Source organism: Vidua chalybeata, chromosome 6 (genome assembly GCF_026979565.1).
Source record: "Vidua chalybeata isolate OUT-0048 chromosome 6, bVidCha1 merged haplotype, whole genome shotgun sequence".
Lineage (NCBI taxonomy): Eukaryota > Metazoa > Chordata > Aves > Passeriformes > Viduidae > Vidua > Vidua chalybeata.
The window spans coordinates 5,891,922-5,911,248 of record NC_071535.1 but is presented as its reverse complement, the minus strand read 5'-3'; the positions used below and the strand labels follow the sequence as shown (position 1 = coordinate 5,911,248).

The window sequence follows — 19,327 nt, the reverse complement described above, 5'->3', positions numbered from 1 at the left end:
TCTGGCTCTCCCTGCTACCAGGAATACACAGCTTTGTTTGTTTGCTTTCATGTTGAAATATTTTCTCCCTGTGAAAATTCAGAATTTAACAAACTTGCTTTGTTTGGTTTTCTTTTTTAATGGCAGAGAGACATATATGAGATATCAGAGTTCCAGGGTGCAAGAATACTCGGTTTTCTCGGCAATATTTACATGTGAAATGCAATGTGCACATTTTGAAAGTTTCACTTCTAAATACAAACAAAGAAACTCATGGAGGCTTCAGGACAAGGACAGAGCTGCTCTTGCTCCACCTGCTTGGCTGATAAACCTCTGTTGGGGTGTGCAGAGTGTGACCTCCAGGAGACCAATACTTGCTCAGGACTTCAAGATCAGCCTCTGGAAACCTTTTATTTTTTTAACCTGGCGTTTTATTTTTTAACCTGAGTGACATCTTTCAGCAAGGCTGGGAATCCACTGAAGCTCACCTGCCTGCCACACAGAGATGCACAGCATTTGTGGATTACATTCCCAGTCCCTGCAAGGGCTCAATCTTCTCAGGGCACACTTAGGGTGTATTTTCTCCCCCATGAGACTCAACACTGTCCTGACCTATCTCCATCTGAAAATGCAGAGCTGAACCAACATGGAGTGGATCTGGAAATCCCTTGCCTACAGCACACAGGTGTGACAAGTGTAAAGCACTGAAAAAACGTGCAGACATTGGAAAAAAAAAAATACAAGAGCGTAGAAATGCATGTTTCCTGCTGGTCTCTGCCACATAAGACTTTGGGCTAGACATTAAAGACTTCCATATCCTCAGACTGTGAACCAAAGACAGCAGAACTTTCTTATTCTGCACTGGTATGTCCTGTTTGGACCAGCAGGTTTTCTAGATGGTGTCTACTACAAGTTTTAAAACTCTGCTAGAGTTTCAAACCAAAAGAGAAGAGTGGCCCAAAACACAGGAGATGAGAACAGGGCATTTTTTTAAATTTCTGGTTCCTAGTTTCCAGTATTTATTCCCTTAACTATAAAAGATGGGCTGAAAGCAGTCAATGTTGCAGTTTACAGAGGATTGGTAAAACTCTTTTTCCTCCCTGTTGTGCAAGAACCTGATAACAGATGTGTCAATAGAAATTTTATGGAGCTACATTATAGTGCAGAGCAAGGATCTTGTTAGCACAGTACCTCTGTTCCACTTGATACTTTAAGGCTACAGATCTTTAGTGGTACCTGTCAGAGAAAACATTATTTATTTAAAAAAACTTTGTGTTAGAAAAATGTATTCTAAAAAAAATGACAGCAAAAGACCACAAGTCTCTGTGTTTGAAGACAAACCTTTTGAATGTGCCAGCTGCAAAACAAAGAAGCATTTCTTGGTCCAGAAGCAGGTTTGGGCTTCTTCAATCTGCTTCTTAGGTTACCTGTAGGTAAACAGGTTCAGTTTCCCCCTTGGGGGGATGGGACTAGATGATCCTAAAGGTTCCTTCCAGTATGATTCTATGATTCCTTGCTGCTGCAAACCCTACCAACATGAAATATTTAGTAATAGGTGCTCTATCTGCTCTAGGTGCTATATCTGACTCACTTGGCTTTTCAATATTCTATTTCTTAGCCAGAACTCAAATTTTTCATTGTCTTTACTGACACTGAAAGAAAAGAAACAACCATTACTTATTTTAGAACAATGAAATTAAAACCGAACTTCAAGCCAGAATTATCACTTTGAGTGACAACACAAAAAAAAAAAAAAAAAGGCAAATTACAAGAGTTCAAAGCACTAAAATAGAAACACACTGTTTTCTACAGGGCTTGCTTCATTCATTAATTCAGTCAAATACTTCATTTGTATTAATTTAATTAGCTTTGCTCAGAATTAAATAGAGCAAACAGAGAGGTGGCAAACTGAGGGCACACAGCACACCTTGCAGGCAAAGTGCGAGGGGACTGGGCTGGCTCTGGGACTCCAGTGTTGCAAGGGGAGAGGTTCAAACATCCAGGCACATACCTGGGGCCTCTCAGTGTCCAGCCTGACCTTGCTGCAGCCAAACAGCCTGGCCCAAGCACCACCATCAGCTCTTGGGAATCTCTTCTAACTTCCCACAGGGGTCCAGAGGCACAAACCACAGCAGTGGTTCACCCACACTCACTGCAAGGCTTTTGATTTCAAATCATATCCTGCCCAAGAAGAGTTCATTCAGGGTTTGCTCTTTCACAGCTGAAACCAGTGTTCAGTGGGAAAAGCAACAAGGACTGGAGAGCAGGTCTGAATTCATGTCACCAGCTGAGCAACACCCTCTGGGGCACCTCAAGATCCCTACGTGTGTAAGAGAGCAATAAAGCAGATTTTCTCCCTTTAAAGAGGGCCTGCAAGAGTTGAGATCTTGTGGATTATCTCAGAGATCCTGGCACACACATGGGATCACAGGGAGGGAGGGAAGCAGGACTCTCTGGGTTCTGTTAAACCACAGCTCCTGCAGTCCCCAGGGCTGGGCAGAGCTTGGTGTGGTCCCACACACTGCAGCCTGCTGCTCCCAGCTCCTCAGCTGACAACATGCCTCACATCCACAGATGGGGCACGTCCACAGCAAAAACACACCTCAGAGAAGGCACATTCACTATCCTTAAGAGAGCAGAGGCAAGGAGACACAGAGACAGAGGTAAGAAATGCTAAAGACACCCTTGGGGGAGAAAAAAAACCGTATTTATATCCAGAGTAAAAACAATAAGAAAGTTTTCAAAAGGAATCATAGGACTTGAAAAAAAAATGATGACTGGAAAAAAAATCCTAAAAGGGTGAAATAAATAAAACCCAGGAAAGAGTAAATAAATTCATTTGAGAAGAGACAGGAAATCAATCCCTAAGCAATGCCTGAAGTATGGCAGGCAGAAGTCAGTCCTCCCCTTCTCTGTAAAACAATCTGGACTGGAACAGTTCCTGAGTCAGTGAGGGAGATGGCTGGGGAAGAGTGTGCTTCCCTCCACCCCAGCTGCGTGCCAGGGCCACCAGGGATGGGTCACCCTTGGGGAGTTCAGGAGTTGGACTTTGCTGACCCTTGTGGATCCCTTCCATCTCAGAGTATTCTGTATTTTCTCTGAGAGGTAATCTCCTCCCAAGGTAAGGAGACTTTCATTTTAATTTTGCACTGGTTGCTTTACACAGGAAATGTCAGCTGAATGAGGGTAGTTAATATAATCAAATACAGCTTAGCACAGCAAGTATATCCAAGCAGAGAAAATAAGGAGAGGCAGGTATAATTTCTCTAGGCCTCCCCCACTTCCTATTGCTCTGTTCCTTTCTTTTTCTGAAAAACTACATGTATTTTTAACACATCAAACAGGCAGATCTCCTTGCCTCAAAACAGCAGGGTAGCAGTGATGGACAGATACAGGAATCTGCAAAGAACTGACCTCTTTGCAGCTGCATGTTTGCTATACTGCCCTCACATCCTGACAGCTCTCAAATGCCTCTGGCAGACTCCCAGGAGTCACACCCTGCTCCCCATCCCTGCTCTAGGTGAGCAGAACCAAATTAAGGTTTTGGTCACAAGAACTTCTGATCAAACCAAAAAAGCAGCACTCCTAAAGGTAAAGTCCAAGCACCACCAGGACTGCCTGTTTTGAGTAAGCAAAACAGGATAACAAAATAGGGCAGTCTCAGGTGGGCCTAAAACCCCAGTCTCAATTGTTTTGTTGGGGTTTTTTTTGGGTTTTGCTATTTTTTCTTCTATCCCCCCTACTTCCTCCCTCTCTTTAACCACTTTTTGGACTTTTACTTTACTGGAGGTAGACAGTGGTGCCTGAGACCCTGTGAATTTGGCTATTTCCATAAACAAAACAACTAGCTCAGCATAAGAAGTCATAGGGAGCAAGGATGACGTGGCAGTAGCAGCTGCCCTCCAGATCAGGGGAATGAGTGGGAAGCCACTTTTTGAGCTTTCAAATAATGAATTATTCTCAGACTTTTTTTTAAAAAAACCCTTAAAATTTCAAATACCATTCAGAGCCTCCACACTTCCAGCAAAAGAGGCAAAAGCAGACTCAAATATGATATTATGAATGAGACCTCTCTGTGTATCAGAGGGAAACCACTTCTTCATGAATATCTCCTTTACCCAATGACTGGGAAAAGTCAGTATCTGCAATCAGGCTTGCCCTGGCTTAAGACTTTTCTTGGAAACTCTAAATGTGACCATACATGGGAACAACCAGACAAGAAAAAACCCAAGTGCCATATTTGATGTTCCTGTTCTGTAAGTCTACACATCCTCAAGAACAACAGAGGAAAGAGAAGTAAATTATTTCCAACATTTCCAATTTCCCTCGGAAAGCAGTAGCTGTACAAACATCTGAGTTCTGCATTTCTCATCTCCTGAGACCTTGTTAGCAACATGCTCAGCCACCAGCACAGGTCTGAAACACACTCTGGCTTTATGCTCATGCCCACCATCCCTGCTCAACCCTGCTTTAAATGGCCAAGCATGGCATTCTTGCATGTGGATACAAATTGGGATGTAAGTCAGTAAAAGCACTCCAGTTTCTTCTCCTTCCTTCCCTGGCTCTGTCATAGGAAATTAAATCCAATTTCTAACATCCTTTTCATCCCTGCAAGAAATTCCTCCAGGCTTCCCCAACACACCTTGGCACTCTCCCTGTTCTCTGGTTACAAATACTGAGATTTCCTGGGTTGCTGCAGCACAGCTCACATCCATGCTCGTAACTGGTATCACAATAAACAACAGGGACATCAAAACCATCACACTATTAAATATATATTAAATATAGTTACCGAAAAAAGGCTGCCCAGATAATTTTTGGGGCAGCTGTCACACTAAAATCTTGCAAGCTTCCTGTGCGAAGGGAACACGGGAAACAGAAATGCTCCTGAAGCAGATGTGAACCATTATGGAACAAAAACCACCCAGATGTTTTAAACATGCTCCATTTTAAACATGCTCTGCTTTCTCCTCAGCTTGCCCTTCGAGAGACAGCCAGGTGAAAAGCACAAGTGACAAAAACAACCTGTCTGAAGGAGAACTTAAGGGAAATGAACCAGAGAGAGCATGACCCAGCTCCCCAGGTCTGAGATCAGAGCAGAGGGCACACACAGCTCCAGCTGCCACCAACAGCCCCTTCCAGATCTCCCCCATCACTCAGGAAACCTCAGGCACACCACAGCCTGTGGCCCCTGAAGAATCCAAAATGTCTGCACTGCTCTGGAACTGATGGCAGGGACACACACCAGAGTCCAGCTCTGAATGGAAACAAGCCAGAGTAACTCCCTTACCTTCTGTGAAGTTTCCTGTAAGAGTTATGACAACAAACACTTTGCCTTCTGGCTCCAAATCCACCTGAAAAAAAAGGAAAGGAAATGTTAGAAGATTGGTTTCTTTGAGGCAGAAATTTGAAAAAAATTTGAACGTGTATATATTCTCATGCACACCTTAATTGGGAAAAAAAAAAAAAAAATCAAGCATCCAGTGCCCAAATTGTTCAGCATTCAGGGCTCCATAAAAAATAAGGAACTTGAGTCCTCCTTTTTCATGGAAGTGCTGAACAATCTCAACCTTGCTAGAGGAAACAGAAGTTTAAAAAAAAAATATGGTTAATAGTGTTCCAATTTGTGAGATAAATGAAGCAGGACTAACACTGGATTCTCTGAAAAGATCAATGTGCAGCTGTTTCGAGAATTACACGGATATTTCCTCTCTATTATATTTTATCTCAGTGAAATTGTTTCAGTCTCTCAAAATATCATCATTGCTGAGGCAAATGCTGATTTCTTACATAAATCACCTTTTGGCCTTAAACCATAGGAAATAGAAAACTATTAGTGCTGTTACCTAAGGACTTCTTGTCGTTTAATCTAAATTAGATAGAGATACAGAACATAATTTTAGGGATCAGACATTCAATCCCAGTGTCAGTCAGCCTGTCCTTGTAAGAAAGCATTTATTTTTTGGTGAGTAGATTTTTCATTTTGAGATACATTTTTAATAAAGGTCTTGCTTTTGGTGGTTTGTTTGTTTTTTGTTTTTTTTTTTTTAATTTGCCAGCTAAGGATTCCTGACATTTGAGTCAGGCTGTCACACAGAAATCTCAGTTAAAAAACAAAAACAAAGAAAGAAGTAACAAGGCACCCCCCGAATTTCCCACAAATTTCAAGATTAAAATTAGCAAAGAGGAGCTTCACACCTCATTGGTATCAATCACCTGTGCAGAACAGGAATTTTGAAAATGGAGCTCTCTGGGGGAATTAATAGATTGCTCATCCAAACCCTCCCTGCTCCTCCTGTACAACCACAGGATGATGAGCTCAGGCTGCCTCCTGTACCCTGTGAGCCTTTGATTCCTCTCCAGTGTAAACACCCAGCACATCACTGAAATAAACTCCCAACATCAACCCGAGCTCCTCAGGCAAGGGCTATGGACCACCCCTGACCCAGGAACTTGCTCCTGGTTTCCAAAAAAATGCTGCTGCCACGAACCTAACAGGCAATAATAATATTAAGATACTGGAAAAACAGAAAGATGAACCCTAAAGAAAAGCCAAACAGCCAAGCTACAAATGCAAGGAAAGCACCTGCACAGCTGTAGGTGGGAGGAGGTGACTGAGCTGGGCTGACTCTGCAGGGCTAAGGTACAGAATGCTGACACAGCCCAGAAAAAAAACAGCCTTCTGGGGTAAGTGAAGGGGAAGCACAGACAGCCATACATTTCCCTAGCCCACAGTTTGTTGCAGAAGTAGAGAAATTGTTACTTAAACTGCTGGGAATTTGTTAGGATGAGCAGAAGAAATGTTCTCAGGAAAAAGAATGAGTGAACATCTCATTCACATGACTCCAGCTATGGTTATAAGGTGCCACACACACACTCCTATCAGTGGGACACAAACAGGGAAACTACAACTGCTTGGGAAAATCCTACCAAAATGATGATTTTATGGACACTACATTCTCCACTAAAAAAAAATAATTAAAATCAGTCTCACAAGGAAATTTTAAAGCAAATATTTAGTCTCAATATTAATTTTTGTGCTTGTTTGCACTGCATATTACACTGGTTTTAGGAAGCTGTGTTTGAACAGCCCTCTGTCTCCATTAATATTGAAGATATTTCCCAAATAGATTTCAACTCCAGCAATACCATGCATCATTTTTGCCTAAATTTCAGTTCCCTGGAGAGATGTGCAGCTTTGTAAAGAGATGGTTCTTTCCAAAATATATAATAATATATAATCACACAAATCGATTTACAAGACTAAGGATTCAGGTTTTATGGAAAAATCCTTACTTACTTAGGTTTCCAAACTCATTCTTCAGTGCTTAGCATTTTCCTACCAGTCTCCATACAGGATATGTCAGATTCCTGCTTCTACACTGACAAAGAAGAACCTTCCTCCCTTCTTCTGACACATAGTACCTCTGGTGGGATGTGGAATAAATCCTGTACTCCTTGTTCAGTCTTAAAAGCAAAGGATTGTCAGGACTCAAGCTTCTGGGATAAGGCCAGGGAATCCAACAAAAGCATCACCCACCTTCGACACAGGGCACAGACAAAAACTGTCCCAAAGTCCTGATACACTTTGTTCTCCTTCTCTGCAAAGAGGATTCCTCTGCCCCTAGCACAGCGCAGTCCTCTGCCTATAGCAGTCTTACAAAACAGAAACAAATTAATTCAGAAAGCAATAGCAGGAGATTTCTGAGGGTTATAAAACAATCTCTCTCCCCTCCAGACTCCAAGATTAAAGACCAGTCAAATCCCCTACACCTACTAAGCAGCTGTGCTCATGTTGTACCACAGTCCAAGAGCACTCAGCCAAGAGGACTTGAGCTACACTCAATATCTTCTTACAGAACATCTAAAGGGGATCTAATTAAAAATTACAGCTGAAAGGCTCCAAAATGAGGCTGAAGCCCCAGCATGCCAGGAGCTGCTGAAACTTTGGCACACCAGCACTGATGGATGCAGGACCAATGGGGAATTCTTATCCTAGACAAGGGTTTAAACCAGACAGTCTTAAGGGTTTCTCTCGTCTTAAATTGATAGCAACAGAACAACAAAAGATAACATACCAGGAAATGAAATAATAACAGACCATAGGGAAAAGTCTGACTTTTGGACTTGTTGTGATCTCCTTTAAGGATTAATTTGACCAGCTAAGTAGCAGCCAACTCGGTACCTGAGATAACTCAGACATGCGGAAATGCCCGAAACCGAAAGCAACGCCGGACCTAAAAACCTGAAAAGAAAATGTCTGACCACAGAGCTGAGCTGGCCTGAGAAACATCACCAACTCCCTGAGAGCAGCAGCTGCCTGACAGGACATGCTTCCCACCATCACAGGGACACCTGAGCCGTGGCCACACCATGGTCTTGTGCTGGTGGCAGCTGACACCTGCGAGCTGCTCACACTTGCTGGACGCGCGGTGCCAGGGCAGCCACGCGTGCTGAGCTGGGTGTGAACAGCCAGCACCTCGCTCAGGCCCTGGGGGTGACCTCAGGCAGCCCTGCAGCACAGCCACTCATGCTCCTGCCCCTGCTTCACACCCTCAGCACCGCTCTCACCTTTGCACTGCAGCCACAGTTGTAGCACACGCTGTGGGAAACTCTCCCAACCCAGCAACTGCAGCCAGATCTGGGCACGCAGAAATTGCCCAGAGCCAGCTGAAACCAGAGACCCAGAGTCAGGAGTCTGGTACCCCACTGTGTCCCCACAAGGAGGAACTCCTGATATAAGCCCTCCTTCAATCTTTGCAGCCACCAAAGCACTTCCAGCACCAGCACCTACTTTCACAGACAGACAGGGCTTCTCACCGTGTTCTGTTACTTAATAAGACCTGAGCAGGTCAAAAGGGAGCAGCTGCCAAAGGACTGGCCCTCCAGCCATGGAAGGGATAACCCGACCTGGGCTGGCAGCCCAAGCCCTGACTCCATGCTGGCACAGCTCCGGTGATGCCAGTACCTCCCAGCACCAGCAAACACCCTCGGGATCCTCCCAACAGCAGCGTGGGTGGAACGCAAGCACCACGCAGACACCAAATTTTGCTCCTCACTTCTTCTTTGTTTTTCATTTCCCAGCATTGACATTAAAGGCAAAACCCCTACATTTTTACAGAGAAACAGGGTGTCGCAGTATTAATCTTGACAGAGTTAATAAAGTCCAAAGTAGACCATGAAATCAGTTTGGGTCAACAAAGCAGCTGATATTCTTTCTTAAAGAAAGCAAGAGAGAGGCTCAACAGCCTGAAGGCAGCACAGGTGATGCTCAGGGGGAACTCCTACACCATAGTATAAGAGAAGTGATACGGGAATGTAACCATCCATATGTATTTGACACAATCATCAAAAAGTAATATGTACAGAGAAAAGTTTCCTAATGCCAAAGATCTAGCATGGGATAACGTATTTTAGGGAATCACAAGCTTATGCCTGGAAGTAATCTTAGTATCAAAACCAAAGGAAAGTCCTGCTGTATTGGGAGCAAAGGAGAAGTATGAAATTCTATGCGTGCCTGATACTGTGAATGCCGTGAGGTGCAGTGATCTTAGAATAAGTCAAACTAAACTGGTGGCATGCAGCATACCACCGGCACGTAGATCTGTAAACAATCATCACCCTCCCCCCTCGCCAACACTTTCATCCTCAGCCTGGTCCCCCAGGGAAGAACCAGGAGGAAAAACATAGACTTTCTGGCTGGTTTAGACGTAACGTGGCCAAGTTTTAGCTTACTGGGAGAGGAAAGTGTGCTTATCAGTGTAGTAAATCCTTTAGTCACCCTGAAGGAAATGAAGGCAGCACATTTGTCCACAGCACAAGGAGAGGAAAAGATCAACTCAGCTGTACCTGTGAGAACAGCACAGGATTTTGGCCCAGAGCTAAGCACACACTTTAACTTCTGTTGAACTTCACAGCCGGACCAGGGAAAACAAGCGCTGGAGGATTTTGGCAGGCGAGCTGGAAACGAGCAGGTAAGGATGATGAGCTCAGCCACGGCTTCATGACACTTCCACTGCAAGGCACAAGCCTTTGCCAGGACAGTGTGCTGGGAGTGAGGAACTCCATTCCTAACCCAAACCACTCACATGGTGCCCCATGCCTGAACTTGCCAGGATCCTGCTGTTCCACGTGACTTCAAAGGGAGCTGCCAGGGACCAGTTTCCCACAAGGAGGGGCCCCAGTGAAGCATCTCACACACCTTCCCCAGCAAAGGGCTGTGCTGGCATCACTCCCAACCACAGGGCAGCTGTTATTTACACCCCTTCTCTGCATCACAAAAAATAAGTCAGTTCAGGAGCGGAGCAGATGCAGGGAGACCAAAACAGGGCTCCTTAATCACATACCTTCCCACATATAATAAAAACTGGCCGTGCATGATTCATCAATGGAAGAGGTTTGGAAAACAAATTCAGAATGAGGGTAATCTCTCAGGCAACATATCAACACCCAGCTGAAGCATCCACTGAACTTGAAGAGCAGGTATAGTGAGTTGGCCTCCGAGAGAGCCCAGCCTGCCCCGGGAAAGGATGGGAAGAGGCAGATCCAAAGGGTGCCTGCCTGCAAGTCACTCACTCTCCAAAATCAAGATGAGGTAGATATGGTGGGTCTCCAGGATGAAAAGACATCTTCAACACTGCACCTGGCGAGAGCACTACATCTTGCAAACGCAAGTTTATAAGATTTTTTTTTTTTCCCCCCTCCCATCCCCTCAACAGATAATCCAGCCTGGGAAGTCTGATCTGAGGCACATCAGAATCAGTGGGAATCTTTTTATTGTGTTTGGATCAGACACAAAAGGTGACTGTGTTTACCCTGGAGCCTAGAACATCCCTTCTCCCATTGCTGCCCTGTCCCTCCTTCCCCATAGGCACAATCCATAAGCATCCTAGAAGTACAGCTTTTTCTAAGGCATGTCAATGCTGACATGGCTTCAAAAACAGAACAGGCCAGACACTTGCAGTGAGTAAAGCAAATATAAAAGCTACCTAGGGACTTCATTAGCTTAATTAAACAAGTAGCTGTATCTTTTTACTTCCTACATAATTTTTAATTTTAATTAACAGAACTGCATATGTAATCAGTAGTTTGTAGAGGCAATTCCCAAGGCTCAGTCGAAAGAGCTGAAGATTTGGGTTAGGCTAAAGCTGGTTTTTCACATGCCTCTAGTTATTTCTTGTCATCTTTCTTGTTTAAGCTCTTACCAGATCATGCTTATGGAATGCCAGATCTTTCTTTATTTTAATTAGGTAGCACTTCCTTGGACAGGTCAACTGGCAATTTTCTCAGCCAAATACACAATGTCTGGGTTAATCAGTCCCTCTTACACTTTTTGAGGCTGACAGACACCTGTCTATCAAGTCAGACACCTTTGAAAATCCTCAGGGCTGTCTAGTACAAAGGGGATTTTGCATTTCCAGACCAACCCATTAAAGTATTCTTCCTACAAATGCACAGCATGCACTTTTTAAGATTCAAATCAGGGTGCCTTAAAAAAAAAAAAACAAAAAAAAAAACAAAAAAAAAAAAAAAAAAAAAAAAAAAACACACACACACACCAGGGTACCAAGTATCTTCTTATTGCTTCGAAGGCTACCAAATGCTCAGGGCAGCAATTCCCACCACAGGTGCCAGGGGCAGACCTGGGCAGCAGTGGGAAAAGCTGCCAATCCCACCTGCAGTCAGCAGGTCCATGTACCATGAGTGTTAAAGCCCTCACAGCTCACCTGAACAAAGTTTAATACTCTGCAGCTAAACTCACACATGGGTGGAAAGTCAAGTCTCTCTCAAAAGTCCTATAACCAGTTATTCCAGCTATTATTGTAATATTGTCATTCTAATTTTTTGTTTCAGGACAGCTGCTTAAAATATTACTTTTGTTTTCGTTCAAGCTGACTAATTATAACCTGTGCACCAGCCATGAACAAGTATGCATAACTAATGACTCTTAGCCAATCCTGGACTCTTTAATCAATTTTAGTCTGGTTTCATCCAAGAGATTACCCACCTCTACAGGAGATTTGCTGAGGTGGGAACAAGATTTATTTATCCTGTGAAAATTCCTGCCAAGAAAACCTGCTTGAAGAGCTACAAATATAATACAGATAAAAAAAGGAGGTTTCAAATCTTAAAAAAAAAAAAAAATAAAACTTTTGAAAGCAAGGAGCTAGAGCCTGCTCCTCTGGTGTTACAGCAATTTATATGGCTTTTGAGAAATACTTCCAAAGCAATGAATGATTTACAAGTAATGATTGCAGGAAGATGCTCTTGAGCATATTTGAAAAAAAATTAATGTTATAAAGTTAAAAAGAGAGAAACATAGACATGACTGGTTCAGGGACTATTACGTTTTGGTTCTCCTAATATTTTCAAAGAAAAACAACAACTCTCCAGAGGGATTTTTTACCTTTTTTCCCAAGTTATGTGCCGGGGGAGAGGTCCAATTACCTGTTTACAAATCCCATGGTACTGAAGTTTCTTGAAGACAAGGCACTGATCCCAACAGTACCATCACTGAGTAAAAACCCACTCCTTTAGAAATTTAAGTGAAATTCAAAACAAAATGGGGGGGGGAGGACATGTAAGAGTCTAAGAATGTCGTGCACACACTGGAATCTGCAACAGAGAAGAGCTTTCATCCACCACCTCCTACAAGTGTGGGGCTAGAAATGGCTGGTATGGTAAATGGGCTGAGAAGCAAATGTGAAGGGTGACCAGACCCTACCAGCGAGGGTCCATTTCCTGAGGGCACAGAACATGCCAAGCGTGGGATGACTCTGTGAACTGCCACGGACAGCAAAGCTGCTGGAACCACCCCAGGGACAGCACATGGTGGCCAGGGTAGATGCCAGGCAGAGAGAAAAGGGTGCTCTGAGCCTCCCTGAGCAGAGAGAAGGGGCAGGAACCCCCCAGCTCCCTCCCACAGCCCGTGTAAAACCAGAATCGCGTGGGCAGGACGGATGCTGCCTTTCCCTACCACAAGCACATACAAGCAGAGCTTTAGCTCTGCTGAGCACAATTAAACCTTAATTATTCACCATGCATCTTTGTAACACCGTGCCAAATGTCACCATGTCCAGTCCATCACTGTATTTTCCTTCTAACTACTCTTGTCTTCCTCCTACAGCTAGTTTTTTTTAAGGGATGGGAAGGAAAATCACAGATTACTTTAATTTCCCAAAGGCAAATGCTGACATCAATGCAGGACCACTAAATTAAAGGACAGCAAATGCAGGGCTTCATTTTCAGCTGTCTGAACACTTGATTACAGCAAATACACCCATGCTCACATTCAGTAGCTGCTATCAGGCTATCAGCTTTGCATATGCAAGGTATAGAAATCTGCCTGCAGACACCTGTGTGTGCAACTGCAGGTAAAAGAGGCTGACAGTGGGACAAGGTCTCTGCTCTTGAGGGGACTTCAAAGCATTGCCCAATAATCAGACAACAAAAATCTTCTATTTCCAGTCAATTAACAGTGACAACATATCGATAGACCTCAACAACCAGTTATCACCACCAAAAGAAAAACCTTTAAATAGCTGTAGAGCTGGAGTTGCAAAGGGATGATCCCAACAGCTCACTATTTAGGTCTATCACTGAGCACACAATACAGGAATTGCCCTTCTCTGTCTCCAAGATCTGGAGATTATCAACCAGTGTATTCTCTGTCTCCTACATGAACCCAACATAACTTGGCAGAAAACACAGGAAATTGTGCCACTTTTTCTGTTTACAATTATAAAGAAATAAATTTATTGACTGGTACCAAGTAGGCAAGTTGGTGGCACTTCCCACATGGAAACACTCCAAGGGCCACCACGGTGAAATGCTGAGCAGAGCTTCCTCAAAGTAAAGCAATGACACAGATGTGCTTAGAACTGAGGCAATGCCCCTCAGGAAGGAAAGAGCAGTGAAAAAGCCAGCTCAGGTAGCCCAGTGCACACCAGAGACCTGGGTTTGGCCAGAGAGGAACAGAACAGCCACCAGGCAGAAATACGGGAGGAGAAACAAAAAGATTGGGCAGAGAAGCAACAACAGTTCTCTCAGTCTTGAGAAGTCTTCCAAGGCTCAGCATTCACCTTCAGCTTTAATTAACCTCCCTGACAAATCGAGGCAGACTTTATGAATCATTTATGACTTTACATTAAGCAGCACAGTCTGCACATGGTCTGAGGTTCTGTGTCTCATGGGTTGCCCAGGGACCACCACTGCACACCTACAGCAGGACAGCACTTAGGGGTAACTTAGGGGCAATCCACTGGGTTGTACAGCATCAGGCAGAGCCCCCAATACCCAGTTCATGGATTGAACCCAAGGAGCAGGGACTCCTAAACCAGCTGCATCACTGTGTGAAGAGCCCCTCTGCAGCTGTCTCCCCAGAATTTTGCTCACTCACCTGCTTGTGTTGTTCTCCACTATTCAGTGCTGGGAAATATTTTCTCATTATTCATAGGCTTTATTGCATAATCCTAAACTTCTGAGAAATTATTCTCATTTGAGTCTCCATTAGGTGTGTCACTATTTTTAAAATATCTTCCTACTACATGTAATTCATCTGGTGTACTGTTGCTTTTCCATTTTTGTCCAATAGCTCTTTCTTCTTTCTAAAACCAGGCCACAGCAGATGAGATCATGAACCATTAAAATCCATTAGTCCTCAAACTAATCCATCAAATTTCTCAACACCTCAGGTAGAAAGGGGAAAGGTCATAACTTTTTCCTACTCCAACCATTTCAGTCAGATACTGAAGAGCCAAATACCATCCTTTTAGCAACAGTAAAAAGTTAAGTCCTGGTGCTGCAGCAAAACACAATCTGATGGAAAAGTTCAGGTGTTTATGATGCTTGATCACTAATAATGAGCACTATAAAACTACAAAAGAAGGATTCTGGAGTGAGATGTGCTCAGCATCTTGATGCCAGGAAGATGGGGCTCCACAACACAGAGGCAAAGATGCAAACCAACAGCTCTGCAGAGAGCTTGATTTACAGGCACCTTCCTTCTTCATCCCTCCCTTCGACACCAAGTGTTACAAAGATTTTACTGATCTTCACTGCGCTGGGGACAGCTGGAACCCTAAAAAGTGGATGGCAGAAGTTTCAGGAAGGCCCACAGTGCTGGCTGTCACCCAGGCTGCCACCCTGGTGTCACATTCCTCTGGACTGTTGCTGTATCTCTCCTGAAGCCAATGTGACAGAGGGAAGGAGCTGCACAGGAGATCGTGCACTCCAAACACATCACCCACATCAGACACATCCCACACATCTCCACCTTTCCAATCAAAGACAGCAAAGCCCCTCTGGGTGCTGAGCACATCTCATGCCATCAGTTTTACAGAAAAGGAAAACAATGTATGGAGATGGCAGGAGCAGAGGTAGAAACAGGGCTTTGGGTCTTCAAAAAACAGCTCACTGCACAGCAGCCACACTGCTTGGAGAAGTGCAAGGGAAACTAGGCAAAACCCATAAAAGCAACATGTACCTGGACTCCAAAGAAGTCCAGACATCAAGAAGAGTCAATTGCTTCAAAGCACCAGAACTCTCAGTCTTTTCAGTGACTTTAAAGCCTTGAGCTAAGTGATGGAGGGGCACACAAAACCATCCCTGTCAGCATCACAATGAATTAATTTATGTGCAGGATCAAGTTATCAGCAATATTTCTGGCAAATCCTGAGATTTCAAATGGCATGTCTCAGGGGCATGCCAGTCTTTAGAAGTACAGTTCCCAACATAGCTCACATTCCCATTTAAAGTGTTAGTCCCATTACTCATCCTTAGTGAGGATACAAAAAGGAGAGATTAAATCCAGCAACTTTCAACCTTAGCATGGGCTGTAACACTATGGGGAAGCCTAAGCACCTCAGCTCTGATAATTCTTCCCAGATCTGGAATTGATCAAAGTGACTTCCTTCTTCTTCCTCTCACTTCCTCACCTGGCAGTTTCTTAACACTGAAATTATTAAGGACTATCATTTATACCCAGCCAGTATTAATCCACCACATCCCCTCTCCATGTTGCAAGATTATTTGCCCAATAATTTGAGACAGAAAGATGAAAAGCAAACTCTCAAATATGAGTGGCATCTCACAGAAAAGAACCTGCTTGGGACACAGGGAAAGATGAAAAGAAAGGTTTAAAAGTACTTTAGCCCACATACTGCCTCTCCCATTCCCTGCCAACCACTTATGGGATTGCTCCATATCCCTGGGTACACACATCCCAGCACATCATGTAAAAGCACCAGCAGTTTCTGGTTGCATAGCCAATTAGATGCTTCCAAAGGTACCAAAAAAAAAAAAAAAAAAGAGTGCCAAGGCTTGCACTCCCCCAGCATTCCTGAAGGTATGATGCTTGCTCCTGCTGTCCAGATGTTACTGCTCACATCTCTGCTCCAATCCCATGAGGTCCAGTGCTGGGAGCCACAATCAAGTCTTCAGGCAGCACAAAGAATGTAGGTTGCAGATGACAACACCCAGAAAGGACACGCCACTGCCAACACTTGCTTTGCCAAGTTAGATCATATCCTATTTGTACAGTGGGTTTTGTTTATGTGTTTGGTTTTCTGTTTGGGTTTTTTTGGTTTTGGTTTTTTTTTTTTTTTTTTTGGTGGGGATGATGGAAGAGTACAATCAAAATATTTCTGTGAAATAGCAGTTAGAAAAAAGGGTGCAGAGGTGAGGTTTTTCATGGGGAAGGACAGTGGGTTGGATATCAGTACCAAAAATAACATGGAAAAAAAAAATGTCCTCAAATCCTGAGGCCAAGCATTACAAAAAGAGACAGACTGTCCAAGACCAAGCAATTTTTTGTCCTATCAAGTCTGTGATTACAGTTTTCCTCATCTACCTCATGAGAGAGATGATCTCACTACCCACTTGTGACCATGAAGTCAGAGCTGTAACTCCAACAATTAGGCTAAGCCAGGAAGGAGCTGAACAGCACCAGCCTCCAGCCTTCCCAAGCCACCGGATGGTGACGAGGTGCCGTGTCACTGGGATGTGCTGCTCAGCTGACCCAGCCACCTGCCTCCCTCTGAAGGACAAAGGCTCTCCAGGGTTTTGTGAACAATTGCAAGCTGACAGGCAGCTTGCTAGCACCTACCAGCAGCATGCTGTCACGTATTTCCTCTTTTTAGTGTTTCTTTTTCCCTTTCTAAAGTGTGGTTTCAAGATGAGGAACCAATGTGACCAAGATTTACCTTGGATTAAATAAACCAGAGGGTTGAGACACCCAGAAAGGGTATGTAGAAGAAAAGGTCAGAACATGGTTGGAGTGGTTTTGCTGACAGGTCAGTCGAGAACATAACTTTGGTGCTGACCACATTTCCCATTCACATTTCAGCATCACCCACAAACCTGCAGATAAGCCCTCTGCTCTCCAAACAAAGCTTTTGCTGAGGATTGCCACAAGCCCCAGCACATGGCAATCCTGGGTAAGGCAAGAGCAGGACAAGCTCACTTACAAAGCCAGTCATATTTAGGACAACTGTTGTCATGTTCCCTCCTTGACAAATGTTTTAATGTTTTGTTCTTTGTGAATGGAAGGCCTGGCATTTTATCTGTGCCAGAGTGTTGCATGTGTTTTATATACAAACACACATGCTTTTAACTCCAGCACGCTAATGTGTTTAAAGTATAAATTTCCTCCTGAAGAAAAGCACATCCCCACCTGGGTGGTACTGCTAATGTGGACCTCATGCTCCTCTTCCTGCTGACAAACAGCCCTTGCTGTGTGTGGGGACATATTCCCGTAATTCCCAAAGCAAGAGTTTACTCACGCTGGGAAAAGTCACATTAGTTTTAGTCTTTTACCTTAATTCTCACCAGCTGAGGACAGAAATCCCTTGGACAGCATTCATCTCCTCTGAAAATAAAGTCAAATTGCTTGCCTTCTTTAAGATTTACCAAGCCCTGTGATATAAAGCCAAGAGCCACTCAGTTCCTGTCCTCTCAGCAACCACCTTGGAGGGAAGTAAAAGAAGAGATCCAGTCCCTTTTAATGACTGACCCACATTCAGTGAAGGGAAACATTACAAACACAGTTCCCTAAGAAAGATAATAAAATACCTAACACTGTTCAACTCCTAATACACATTACATTGAAAGAGCCTGAGATAAGATTACAGTAGTGAGGAGTTTGATGGAACCACAAAAAAAAAGCATAGAACAGTTTTGTTTGGAAGGGACCTCAAAGATCATCCAGTTCCATCATCTTGCCATGGGCAGGGACACCTTCCTCTAGACCAGGTTGCTCCAAGCCCCATCCAGCCTGGCCTTGAACACTTACTTGATCCTGAACTGGAGCTGCTGACTAGATCTTGGCCGCACCACGAATTGCGATTTTTCATGATTCCAAAAAACTCCTCTTGCAGCCCAGCAGAGTTTGAAAGGCTTCTGAGGCATTACCACACAGAGCAACATGAAACAGGGGGGTGGTTTCGGATACTGAGCTAGAAAGTCTGAACAAGTACTGACCCACGGGAAAATTCACAGCAAGAGATGGAAAGATCTGGTACTCTTCAAACACCTACGTGTTCTGGCTGTGGCTTTGAAGCAAGCCACAACACTTGTCTATTGTAAAGAGCACTGTTCCTGTGGAAACACTTGCTTAATATTGTCAGAGATGGAGTAAGAAGAAATGCTATAGGTGTACAGAATTTTGCAACTACCCATTTACTGGCTAAAATATACATATATATTCAAAAGAGAAAAAAATCCTTCTTGCTGACAGTGAAAAACATTATCAGGCACTGAAACAGCATATTTTTTGTGCAGCTGGAGTAATTAAAAAAAAAAAACAAAACAAAAAAAAAAAAAAAAAAAACCAAACAAAAACACCAAACCCAAATTACATAGAATCATAGAATGGTTTGGTTTGGAATGGATCTTAAAGATCATCTCATTCCTACCCCACTGCCACAGGCAGGGATACTTTACCTAGACCAGGTAGCTCCAAGCCCCATCCAACCTGGCCTTGAACCCTCCCAGAGATGAGAGATCTGCAAATTTTTCTGCAAATGAAGTTTCCTACGACCAGAACTATTAACATAAAAAGATAGTTTAGTCAACCTAGAAATGAACCACAAAACTTATACTGAGAAAACGCTGATGAGTTTTTTTGAGGTCACAAAGATGTTTTCAGAGCAATCTTTCAGAAGCCAAACATGGGGACACCAAGGGCTACTTAAAACCTGCAAGCTTAGTTACTCTTTTCTCACCTAATATTCATGTTCAAAACAGGAACAGGAGCTTCAAAAATGTTACTAAAATAAGAAGTGCATTACTTAAAAACAATGAGTACTGCATATGCATTGCTGAGGCAAGCCTCTTTGCACTAAGCTTATTT

The 19,327-nt window shown here is 43.6% G+C and overlaps 1 protein-coding gene across 1 annotated transcript in view; it reads right to left on the bottom strand.

The window, feature by feature from the left end:
* The window catches only part of PRKCH (protein kinase C eta), a 113,245-nt gene that overhangs the window by 81,036 nt on the left and 12,882 nt on the right, over positions 1-19,327 (bottom strand). Inside the window, exon 2 of the mRNA XM_053946327.1 lies at positions 5,270-5,333. Coding sequence (XP_053802302.1) covers positions 5,270-5,333 — 64 coding nt within the window. The remainder of the gene's footprint in view (positions 1-5,269; positions 5,334-19,327) is intronic.